This window comes from Lactuca saligna, chromosome 8 (assembly GCF_052625555.1).
Source record: "Lactuca saligna cultivar CGN05327 chromosome 8, ASM5262555v1, whole genome shotgun sequence".
Taxonomy (NCBI): domain Eukaryota; kingdom Viridiplantae; phylum Streptophyta; class Magnoliopsida; order Asterales; family Asteraceae; genus Lactuca; species Lactuca saligna.
The window spans coordinates 35,319,440-35,331,760 of record NC_136424.1 but is presented as its reverse complement, the minus strand read 5'-3'; the positions used below and the strand labels follow the sequence as shown (position 1 = coordinate 35,331,760).

Here is a 12,321-nt window from a genome sequence, read left to right as displayed (position 1 = left end):
GTGAATAACATATAAAAATTATTTTCACATGCTAATACATGTAATATTCACAAATGAATACAAGTAATATTCATAAATGATAATGTATTTTTTTTCGAAAAAAAAAACATTGTTTTGAGGTCATAAGAATTATATCCGCATGTGAACATATGTAATATTTACAAATGAATATATATGTAATAATCAAATGTGAATATATATATATACTAGATGAATTCCAGCGCGTTGCGCAGCGAAGATTAAAAATATATTGTTAAAATATTGAAAAATAAATGTTTATAATGGTTATATTATTGACATTAACTTTGAGATAATATTTTTACATTAATATATATATATATATATATATATATATATATATATATATATATATCTTTACTACTTATAAAAGAAATCTAACTATTTCAATAAATAGATTGAATATAATAATATTATTTTTTAAGACGTCCAAACTATTAAGCTTGAAGTACAACTCATTTATAATATAATAATATTAAAACTTTAACCTTATCCTTTATCCCCTAAAAATCTCATATCAAATTAATAGAAAAATTAATTTGCAAATTGAACCCGTCAATCTCAACATTTCATCCATTTGAAGCGGTCAATGTCAACAATTTATAGAGGATCTTTTTTCTCACATTGGTAACAAGCCATCTCATAATATTTATCTTCGTAATCCCTTCAAAGTAAGAAATATACGCACACTCTCTCGAAGAACCCTAACCAGTAACCAAGACAGTATAACCACCACCACCACAGCCGCTCTGCCTCCTTCCGCCTTCAACCAACCACTATCACGACTACCGCCATTCCTCTCACCCACGGCATGAACTTTCTTTTGGAACATAACATTTTTCTTTAAAAAAATATCGTTGAAAGAAGCTATTTGTCCCCGCTGCTGTGCGCGGGTAACGGCTAGTATATATATATATATATATATATATATATATATATAATCTCTATTATTTTAAACAATAATATTCATTGACATCAACGCACATTTCTTATTAATAGAATTAAATATAATTATCTATTTAGTATTATTTTTAACAATTATTATTATTGATTAATTATATTTTTACTTATGAGATCATTTTTTAATTTCAATAATGATGTTCATTTAAAATACAGTTTATTTATAGCTAAATGTAATTTATAATTTGATGTTATTATCATTTAAAATTGTTATTCATTAGTTTTAAACCACTTATTATTATTAATAAGTTAAAGAACACTTTTAAGAAACACTTAATATTATTATTAAAATGTGAAACATACACTAAATAGTAAACTGATAAGATAGACAATTTGCATTTCAAAAACGACTTGCATGGATAATATGACATATTCATGTAATTTGATTTTATTATTTATAATTATTGCTTATTAATTTGAAAACCACTTGTTATTATTAATAAGTGAAAGAACATTTAAAAAAATACTTATTCTTATAATTAAAATGTTAAACATATACTAAAATATAAAGTAATAAGATAGACAATTTGCATTTTAAAAAATGCTTAAATGGATAATATGGATAATATGACATATCCATCATTTTTAATTAATTATTGTTTTGAAGCAATATGAATATACAAATATGTATACAATAGTTAATTAAATATTATATATATCATCTTCCATAACATATGATCGATAACATTAATCTAATCTAATTTACAATAAAATTTCAACTACAACATACAATGATATTCTTAAAAGAATACTTAAATCAAGAAAATACAAAAAAGAATTTGTATATAACAAACTTACAAATTAAAAAACTTCAACATAATAACATGACTCGAAAATTTGTTCAAAGCCCGCAAACCAACACAAAAAACTTTAAACTTGTTTTCTTTGTGAATTTTATATGTGATTTGTATTTGTGTGTCTACTAAAAAGGATTAATATTTTATAGTAGAGTATCCATTAATTGTTTATTAAATATATTATATAAGTTATAAAACCTTTGAATTGTTAATCATTATTAAAAGACTTTTGAATGATATTCATTAAAATTTGACGTTTCAAATGCAAGAGGTGTTTGCAAATTTTTATGGGGGTTTCAAATGCATGAGATTCAAGGAAAAATGCTAGCTTTATATATATATATATATATATATATATATATATATATATATATATATATATATATATATATATATATATATATATATATATTATTCACAAATGAATAAAACTGTCAATAAAACCGAGGATTATAAAATAAATAAAATTAAAGATAAAAAAAGTATTTGATAAGAATATATATTTATTCACATACAACTAATCTTTTTAGGTTAATAAAATAATTATATAAGCATATATATTTTTATTAATGTTATATTCATTTGTGAATAAATGATAACTTTTTTTCGGAAAATTATAAAAAATAGAAAAATGTCATTTTGAGGCCCTAAACAGTCCCGAATGATCGAAAAACACCGTACGTCACGGCGAATCAATGTGTTTTTTAAATCACACCATTTTACATCAAATATGCGAATTTCGTCCAATTCCGAGACTAAACTTCATTGCGACAAATTGTTTTGATGATGTCACTAAATTTTCATTCATACTAGTGATGACATCATCATGACATGCTATTTATTCATATATGAATAAAGTTTAGAAATCATTACGACTTATTTATTGATGATCTTACTAACTTTGATCCCACTAGTAAAAACATCAATGTAATCTGTTATTTGTATTTATGTGAATAAATTATACTTGTATATTTATTTATTTTGTGAATACAACATTTATATATAAAAATAAATAATACACTATAAGAATTGGTTTGTGAATAGTTTTTTTGTATATTGTAACAATATTATTTTACATGTAAAATCAACATTATACTAAGACAAACAACATTGTATTGGTTAATGAATATCATTTGTATTTGAATTTAACACGATCAAAATGAAGAATATATTAAATTGTATAACATTTACACATGGATATAAAAACATATTGTCTTCGTCAATGATATCTTCTCAATTACATCAACCAATCGTCAACCACCACGATATGAACAAACCATTGATTGAAATGTTATTCTTTTATTGAGTTATAACGATACCTGAAAAACATGTGAATACAAATAAAAAAATGTTAAAAATATACTTTTAGTTCATAATAATAACGATTTATCACATTCTAATTATCACATGGTATATTCATACATGAATGTATAATCACACGTGAATATTATATGATATATGTTGTTTATATTGTATATTTACATGTGATATTACATGGTATATTCACAAATGAATATTACATAGTATGTTCACATATGAATATTATATGGTAGATTCACATGTGAATATTATATGATATAATTGCTTGTGAATATTACACATTCTAGTCACATCTAAATATTGCATGGTATATTCATTAATGAATATTACACAGTATATTCACATACGAATAATATATAATATATACACTTGGGAATATGATACAATATATTCATATTTAAATATTAAACGATGCATTCATTTGCGAGTATTACATAGTAAGTATTAGATGATATATTCACTTATGAATATTAGATGGTATATTCATATATGAATATTACACAATTTATTCACATATGAATATTACACAGTATATTAACATATGAATATTACAAGGTCTATTCACAATATATATATATATATATATATATATATATATATATATATATATATATATATATATATAACTTTTAAATGTTATTCACATATGAATACTATATAAAATTGTATATTTGTTTTCTGTTTTAATAATCATATACTGATTAAGGTATGAAAACATATTCATATGTGAATATAATGTGGTAATTTAGTTTATGCATTTCATTAAACAGTTGGAGTGCATACAAGTAAACTCTTTTAAAAATGCTAAATACATGATACTTTGACTATTTAAAACTTACAAAATAGTAGATTGATAGAGAATTATATGATTTTTTTAAAAAAAAAATGATTTGATGTTTTTCTAACCTTAATTTCGAAGTTTTGTTTGATGATCGATGTTGAATGAATGATATGAAGTGAAACTGTTGTTGATTATCGATGATATTGATCTAATGACACTGAGAGTATAATTAATCGTAGATGTTGAAGATATGCTCGTATTCAAGTATAATTGAAGGGTGGATTGAAAGAACCAAAAACGGTTTTTTTTTGTCTATTGTTGAATGACGTTGATGAACGTGTTTTTGACGAAGATGGATGATTGATTAACACTAGATGATGTTGATCAATGATTTAATTGAAGAAATTTGGATGATCGTTGAAGGTTGGAGAAAAAATTTGGATGATGAACGATCGAGTAGTAATGAATTTGAATTGTTATCAAATTATCCACAGTTACGTATCTGTGATTGAAGGATATCATATCATATTTACATGTTGATCACCGTGTGTTTTGTGTTAACATGCTAATTAAATGATTGGCTGATAATGATTCCTTATTCTCAACATTTTTTTTTTTCTCAATTGAACCCTCGTGTGTGTGTGTGTGTGTGTATATATATATATATATATATATATATATATATATATATATATATATATATATATATATATATATATATATATATATATATATATATATATATATATATTATATCATTTAACATCAAAGCCTAGCGGTACCTTTCAACCAAATGATAGAGTTTTCAAGTTAAATCATAAAGGTTTCGATTAAAAAAAATTACTCCCAATATTCCATTTTTACTTTTTAAATAAGTATCTATTATATAGTAGGAACTTGAAAGAAATTTAGTCAACTTTAAATAATTAAATGTATGCATTAACTACATTGTGCAAATAGTCTTTCACGTAACATCGATATTATAAATACTTAGTTTCTCGTCATTTTCTCGATTCCTTTTATTTTAAGTTTTTAAGTGATGTTCATTGCCATTTATAATTATATGAGTAAATTACAGAAATGGTCTTTAGGGTCTGGTTAGAATGCCAAATTTGGTCCAACTTTTAAAAAGCTAATAGATCGCGTCGCTGGTGTTTTTAAAAGTTGACGTTAAATTTTTGTTTATATAAAAAAAATTATCTTGCCTTTTTTAATATATTTTTTCTTTTTTACCCGTTTACAATTTTTAAAAATATAATAAATAAGAAAAAGACCTTGCTCATTCAATTAACTTTATTAGAGAACCCATCCGTTAATTTACTACTGCTTTGTGTTTATTTCTATATAAATATTATGAATAATGTAATATCACTATAAGAGTGTACTTTTCAAACAGTTTTTTGGATTTTAACTTTTTAAAAAATCAAAAGTTTAAAAAGGTGTTTGATAATTCTAATAGTCTTCTTAAATTGATTTTTTTGCAAGAAAAAAAAATAAGTTGTTTTAGAAGTTAGAAATCGATGATTTTTGATGATTTTTAATTTTTTGGCTTTTGCTTCTCAAAAGTTATTCCAGACATATTTTAAATTTTTTTTTTTCGAAAAAAATCATAAATCTAAAAATCCTTTGTATACCTAATTCAAATTATTGTTTTTGATATCCATAAAATCGATGAACTCCCTCCCTTCAAAATCACACTAAGAAGCTTCGATAAAAATATTTAAGCAATTATAAACGCTTGTTCACCATTTAGCAATTCGAAGAGGTTAAAAGTAATGCTACTCGTATGAATTTAGGATGTGACAGAAAATACACAATGTGTGTACTTGGAGAATACACAAAATAAAACATACAAGCTATTAGCTATGTTTATTGTGAGATGGACATGACACGACGAAGATAGAGATTAGAGAAGAAAAGGTAGTGTGGGATGATGAGAGATGGACATTTTTTTTTATATTATTAAAAAAGATAAACGATTAAAAGAATAAAAGTTAAAAAGAAATTAAAAAGGATAATGGTGATATGTATTTTTAGATTTAATAATTAATGATATCAAGGTTAATATAAATTCTAATTAACAAAAAAAGATAAAGTATAATAAAGATGATATAAAATATTTTTATATGGCTAAGAAACCTATCATACAAGAAACAGAAATTGAAGGATCATCTATGTAATAAAAAAAAGATTAGAGAGAAAAATCGAGAATCTTAAAAATCATAAAGACCATGTATGTAATTTTATCTTACTAATTAGATATCTCCAGATTAATCAAGTAGGTGTAGGCGTGTAGCCATAGTTTTCCGTTTAATATACAATCTAGTATTGTTTAATTCTAGTTGTTTCTTTTTCATTTTTAACGTTTCTTTTTAATATAATACATATTATATTATATTATATTATAAATAAAATGGTATATTTTTTTTCTAAACTCAATAAAATATAAATTTCGATCCATTTATCCGAAACTTGATGTGTGTATTCCAATGTTTTACAACTTTCCCTATAGCTTTATTTAAGAAAATAATCACGTTCTACAACTTGTACTAATTAGACAATTTTATATTCATATTTCGTACAATAATCATCTAAAATATTAATTTAAAAACATTTAGATACCATAAAACATTAAAACATTCCTATAAAAAGCGTATCCAGATGGTGGTTGTGACTTATAGGTACTTAGGTTAACCCCCATACCAACTCTTTCCATAACAATATACAAACACCAAATTTTTTTGATTACCCTAAATTCACCTAAATTGGTCAAAATACATATATCCCCAACTTGTGTACTCACACACCACCTTTCATTTCTGCTCACCAAATCCATTTCTCATGCACGCCAAGCAACACACCCTCATATAAAACATGACTCCCCTCCCTCCTAACCACATCTTCAACATGCTCAACACCACCACCACCACCACCATGACCACCTCTTCTCCGGCCACCAGCCGCCACTTCTTCCCGGAGATTCAAGTCATCGAGCTTCTTGCCGCCCTTCTGGTCTTCATGGTCATACATTCTCTCCGCCAACGAAAGAAACACGGCCTACCCGTATGGCCGTTTCTTGGGATGTTACCTTCTTTGGTACTCGGTCTTCGTGTTGATATGTACGAATGGATTTCACAAGTCCTTTGTAGACAAAACGGGACTTTCACATTCCGGGGTCCGTGGTTTACAAATCTCAACTGTATAGTCACTTCCGACCCCCGTAACCTCGAGCACCTTCTCAAAACAAGGTTTCAAGCGTATCCGAAAGGCCCGTATTTCCGGAACGCGCTCCGGGATCTTCTCGGGAATGGAATCTTCAATGCCGATGACGAGATTTGGCAGAGGCAAAGGAAGACCGCGAGCATCGAGTTTCACTCGTCCAAGTTTCGAAACATGACGACAGAGTCGTTGTTGGAGCTCGTTCACAGACGACTTTTGCCTGTCTTGAACAAGTCTGTAGATCGATCCGAGTCTGATCAGATCGATCTACAGGATATTCTTTTAAGATTAACGTTCGATAACGTTTGCATGATCGCTTTTGGGGTCGATCCGGGTTGTTTAAGTCCCGGACTTCCGGAAATACCCTTCGCCCAAGCGTTCGAGGCTGCAACGGAAGCAACTATTCTAAGGTTTGTCACTCCTACCCTTGTGTGGAAGATTATGAGGCATTTTAACTTGGGATCTGAAAAGAGACTGAAGGATTCGATAAAGGGGGTGGATAGTTTTGCAGATGAAGTGATTAGAACTCGGAAGAAAGAAATCTCTTTGCTGCAGGCTGATGACAAGAAACAAAGGTCGGATCTTTTGACGATTTTTATGGGGCTTAAAGACGATGAGGGGCAGCCTTTTTCTGATAAGTTTTTACGTGATATTTGTGTGAATTTTATACTTGCGGGAAGGGACACTTCTTCGGTGGCTTTGAGTTGGTTTTTCTGGCTTCTTGACCAGAATCCAACAGTGGAGGAGAAGATTTTGGGTGAGATATGTGGGATTGTGGATGAAAGGAAAGATAAGAGTGAAATGGGGGATTTGATATTTAGACCAGAAGAGGTGAAGAAGATGGATTATCTGCATGCTACTTTATCGGAGGCCTTGAGATTATACCCTTCGGTACCCGTGGATCATAAGGAGGTAACACTATCTATCTACTTACATTTAGTGTTTACTCTTTTTCTATGCAACTATAGACTTGACCAATAAGACCAAATTTGTTGACTGAACTGGTTGAAAAAGACTAGTAAATCAACCCCCTTTAATTCTACATGTTTGTAATATTGATTCTTCCCCTAAAAATACAAAATACAGGTTGTTGAAGATGACGTGTTCCCAGATGGAACAGTGTTGAAGAAAGGAACAAAAGTGGTGTATGCAATCTATGCAATGGGAAGAATGGAAGCGATATGGGGAAAAGACTGCAGAGATTTCAGGCCAGAGAGGTGGCTGAGGGATGGGCGGTTCATGAGTGAATCAGCCTACAAGTTCACCGCCTTCAATGGCGGCCCAAGGCTGTGCTTGGGCAAAGACTTTGCTTACTACCAGATGAAATTTGTTGCCGCCTCTATTTTATACCGGTATAAGGTGGTGGTGGTGGAGAATCATCCGGTGGCTCCAAAGCTTGCATTGACTATGTACATGCAGCATGGGTTGAAGGTTAAGCTTTGCAAGCGTAGTGAATCTGAACTCCAAATGTATCATAAATACTAAATGTTTAAGGTTTTGTAGTGAAACATGTGTGGTGTCTTTTTTTAACTTTATTCTTTCCATATGTTCTTTTTTGTGTCAAATATTTATGGATTTTATAAGTTGATGGGCAGGGATAGATGGGGATGCATGTTATTGTAACTTACATATAAATAAAAGATTTTGGTTTTTATATTGTTTCAAGAAAAAAAAAAATGGTTTCTTTTATTTTATTTCAAGCTTTTCCTGTCCATTCTTTATAGAATTCTGTAAGGAATTCTTCCATGAATTTGTGTCTTTTCTCAGCCCTTCTCTTTCCTGCCTGAAATGGTAAATGAATCCTTGTAAATCTTCAAGAAAGATAATAATCAAGTTGAAAAAAAAAAGGATTATGATAAAAGTAAAAAAAAAAAAAAAAAAAAGACCTTTGTTTTCATTAAATCCTTGAGCTTAAGGAGCTTTTCGTGAAAGTGATTCACAGTGGTTTGTTCATCTTTGTTCATGTATTGGTGTTTGGACAAATCCAATCGAGGATGAATGTTTGGATCATGAAGCACTCTGTTTCTACTTCCACCAAATGTAAAACATCGAGCAATCCCTGGAATCAAATCAAAGGAATTTTTAAAGATTGAATTTTTTGGACAAATTACTACATAATTGATAATTCTATGCAAATTATGTAAAAAGATTATTTACCAATAGCACCAATTGCATCAAGACGATCAGCATCTTGCACAACACCAAGTTCCAGTGTAAGAGATTGAGAACCATTTGAGGCTCCATTTATTTCCTCTTTAAAACCTTCAACAATTAAGAATCAATAATCAGATAAAGCAATGATTCCTAATGCACAAATATAGAAAGTAGGATCAAAAGGAACATACCCATTTGCTTTATAATATCTAAAATCTTGCTGCTTTTATCGATATCTATACCCTCTTTTACAAGAAAATCCTCTACAATTTTTTCCTCAGATGGATTCCTACAAGCATAACAGAAAAGGGTATTAAAAAAACCATTTGCAATAAAGGAAGTGAAGGAGAAACAAAAAGGTCTTGAATTTAAGATTATATAGAGAACCCACTTCAAGTATTTGTAGTCTCCTGCATACATATGAAATAAATCACCATTAGTAATTAGCAACAAAGGCGATTTGGGTTTCTTGAAAAGTTATATAAAACATGGATAAACATGAATAGAGGAAAGACAATCACCTATATCATGAAGGAGTGCAGCTAGCTCAACCTGCAACAATAATAAGATTGATATCAAGAGTTAAGCTAAACTACGATTGAGTTGGAACAATTAGGTTTTAAACAATTTCCACTAGTTGTTTTTGCAATGAAAATACTATAGTCTTTATTGAAACTTAATTCAGATCTCGAAACGCGTAAGCAAACTACTTCTTAAACCATTTTCAACGTATGGTCTGCTATTTTCATGTGGAAAGGGGATTCTTTACGAACATCGATCAGTAATTGAACATCAAAACTCAACATTTCTACTGTGTTTATCTTCCAGGCGCATAAAGGAAAGCAGACAAGAGCAAATTAAGAGAGGAAGTGATTAGGTGTAAACAGCATACATGATACATACAATTTCAAGGGAGATTGGTGAAGAAGAGAGGCCGAGGGCTTCTTCGTGAGCAAGTGAGAGAGCGAGGTCCCGGACTCGAAAAGCGTGAGCAGCGTCGTGGGATGCATCGTTCCCTTTCATCATCACTTCCACCAATCTCTCTGCGTTTCTTACGGTTTCGCTCTTCGCCATTACTTTCTCCCTTTCTGCCTCAAACAGTCCAACTGTTGGAAAATAAAGCAAGCGATCTGGATATTCCCCAATGTTTTTGAGGTTTTATGGATTATGGTTTTACTCTTTTTTTTTCATTAACTGAAACTTACAAAGAAAAAAGTCAAAAACCTTTAATTACATAGTTCTTACGATTTTACCTTAAATTACTCTTTTTGATCAATTTTATCTCATAATTCACGAAACTTGTTAATTTTACTTTTGAACCTGCAGAGAATTTATTAAGAGCCTCTTGCCAAAAGGAAAAGCAGGACAAACAAAAAAGTTACAAAATATTAAAAGGGGAATCACATCAATGGGCTCCTATTAATCTATTATTAATCTATCGGATAGTCTTCATCAAGTTCTTAAGTGGGCCCTCGGGTCGGTTGAAATCTTGTTGAGCCGACATTGTCCGATTTGGTACGGTTACGGGTGCGGGTTGAAACCGTTGGAGCGGTTTTCATATATAAATTCAGTTGTTTATCCATTGACCCATTGGTTGCCTATTGTACACTTCCTATGTTCGTCTCCTCACTGGAATCACATCAATCTTCTCATTTACAATTACCAAAACTATCACTGTGTTTTACACTATCAAACACAATAGAAAAAACATTATTCGCCAATTTTGAATGTGAAATACGAATGTTATTAAACCTCCTCTCATTCATTGTCTTACACACACACCATAAGAACCCATAACATATAACAATTAAAATCTTTCTTTTTTTTGGGCAAGAACCCCAATCTTTCTTCTTTTTGGGCAAGAACCCCAACACCCTGCAAATTTGACAAGCTCCCCAAACATTATTGAAAGGAGGCCGGATATTACACCAATTATGCAACCACAACAAAGCATCTTGTGCAATAGGGCAATGTAAAAGAACATGATTTGTTCGTTGCTCCCCACGCTACAAAGCAAACAAGCAGATGAACATCCGATCTCTACGGGCTGAAGCCATCATAGTAGGAATACGATAGATACACGCGCACCACACGAAAATAGAGACTTTTAGTGGAATAATTTTAAGTCCAAAGTGTTGGGTTATAGCCCAGAGGAGCCACCAAATTTTATTTGTTTTATCATTGAAAAAAACAACACCAAGTATCTTACTATAATTTTATAAGCGATTTCTTGAAAACAATAATCCATAAATAAACACCGATGGAATAATACTTGTTTTAAGTACAATTATCTAGTGCTTGAGATTTTTCCAAAAAATATATTTAGGAATAATCAACTATAATAAATGAATATTTATTTTACCACATGTCAATCTCTTATGAATTTTGATATTTATCATTTTATTATATTTTTGAAATAAATAATATACACATATCAATTTCTAAGTTTTTTTAAATTTTAAATTAAAAATATATGTAAAGTATTAAATATAATAGTAATATAATAAATTATGTTTTACAATGTATATTATAATGCGATAATGTTTGCATGCCGTATTTTACTTAGGTTACACGATGTGAGAACATTGTGACATTGATCTCTGCATTTGGTATCAACCAATTTCATATAGCAAGGACATGGCTACACCGAAGAAAAAATGACCGTTGCTCCTTTCAATGGCTAGTCGTGGGACTTTTTGAAAAAACAAACTATAAATACTCTTTGAATCTTATTCATTTCACACCTTTCTTACAACATGCTTGCTCATAGTTCCTTTTTAAATACATTTTCAGGTGTATAAAAATATTTTACAATGCTACAAACTTGGTTTCAAGCCATGACAAGGAAATAGTTCACAAGCTCAACGATATCCACAACAAAACAAACCAACGTGGTAGTGGTCAATAGGAAGTATATATAAACAAATGACACACATTAAATATAGAAACATTTATTAAAATAAAGCGAATATGATCATATATCTTCTCACACACACACAAACAATTGCCTTCATGATTCCAAAAACGCCGTATACAAATATACAATTCGGATCATATATTTGTGTTACATTC

The 12,321-nt window shown here is 29.6% G+C and overlaps 2 protein-coding genes across 2 annotated transcripts; one reads left to right on the top strand and one right to left on the bottom strand.

Moving 5' to 3' along the window:
• The first annotated feature begins 6,575 nt into the window (after positions 1 to 6,575).
• LOC145011021 (cytochrome P450 86B1-like) lies at positions 6,576 to 8,751 on the top strand. Its single transcript, XM_078969630.1, has 2 exons — positions 6,576 to 8,007; positions 8,182 to 8,751. Exons 1-2 carry the CDS (start codon positions 6,751 to 6,753, stop codon positions 8,578 to 8,580), a joined length of 1,656 nt encoding a protein of 551 aa, XP_078825756.1. The 5' UTR covers positions 6,576 to 6,750; the 3' UTR covers positions 8,581 to 8,751.
• LOC145011022 (Metal-dependent phosphohydrolase) lies at positions 8,698 to 10,435 on the bottom strand. Its single transcript, XM_078969631.1, has 7 exons — positions 10,153 to 10,435; positions 9,771 to 9,801; positions 9,641 to 9,659; positions 9,441 to 9,538; positions 9,253 to 9,357; positions 8,982 to 9,154; positions 8,698 to 8,878 (listed from the first exon to the last, which is right to left on the bottom strand). Exons 1-7 carry the CDS (start codon positions 10,321 to 10,323, stop codon positions 8,792 to 8,794), a joined length of 684 nt encoding a protein of 227 aa, XP_078825757.1. The 5' UTR covers positions 10,324 to 10,435; the 3' UTR covers positions 8,698 to 8,791.
• Positions 10,436 to 12,321: the final 1,886 nt, after the last annotated feature.

What these genes read in the sequence shown, in the direction of transcription:
- LOC145011021 (XM_078969630.1), top strand. Translation starts at nt 6,751, where the DNA reads ATGACTCCCCTCCCTCCTAACCACATCTTCAACATGCTCAACACCACC. An exon ending in TACCCGTGGATCATAAGGAG is followed by an intron (nt 8,008 to 8,181) that starts GTAACACTATCT and finishes TACAAAATACAG; the next exon opens with GTTGTTGAAGATGACGTGTT.
- LOC145011022 (XM_078969631.1), bottom strand. Translation starts at nt 10,323, where the DNA reads ATGGCGAAGAGCGAAACCGTAAGAAACGCAGAGAGATTGGTGGAAGTG. An exon ending in TGATGCAATTGGTGCTATTG is followed by an intron (nt 9,155 to 9,252) that starts GTAAATAATCTT and finishes ATTTGATTCCAG; the next exon opens with GGATTGCTCGATGTTTTACA. An exon ending in AGGATTTAATGAAAACAAAG is followed by an intron (nt 8,879 to 8,981) that starts GTCTTTTTTTTT and finishes TTACCATTTCAG; the next exon opens with GCAGGAAAGAGAAGGGCTGA.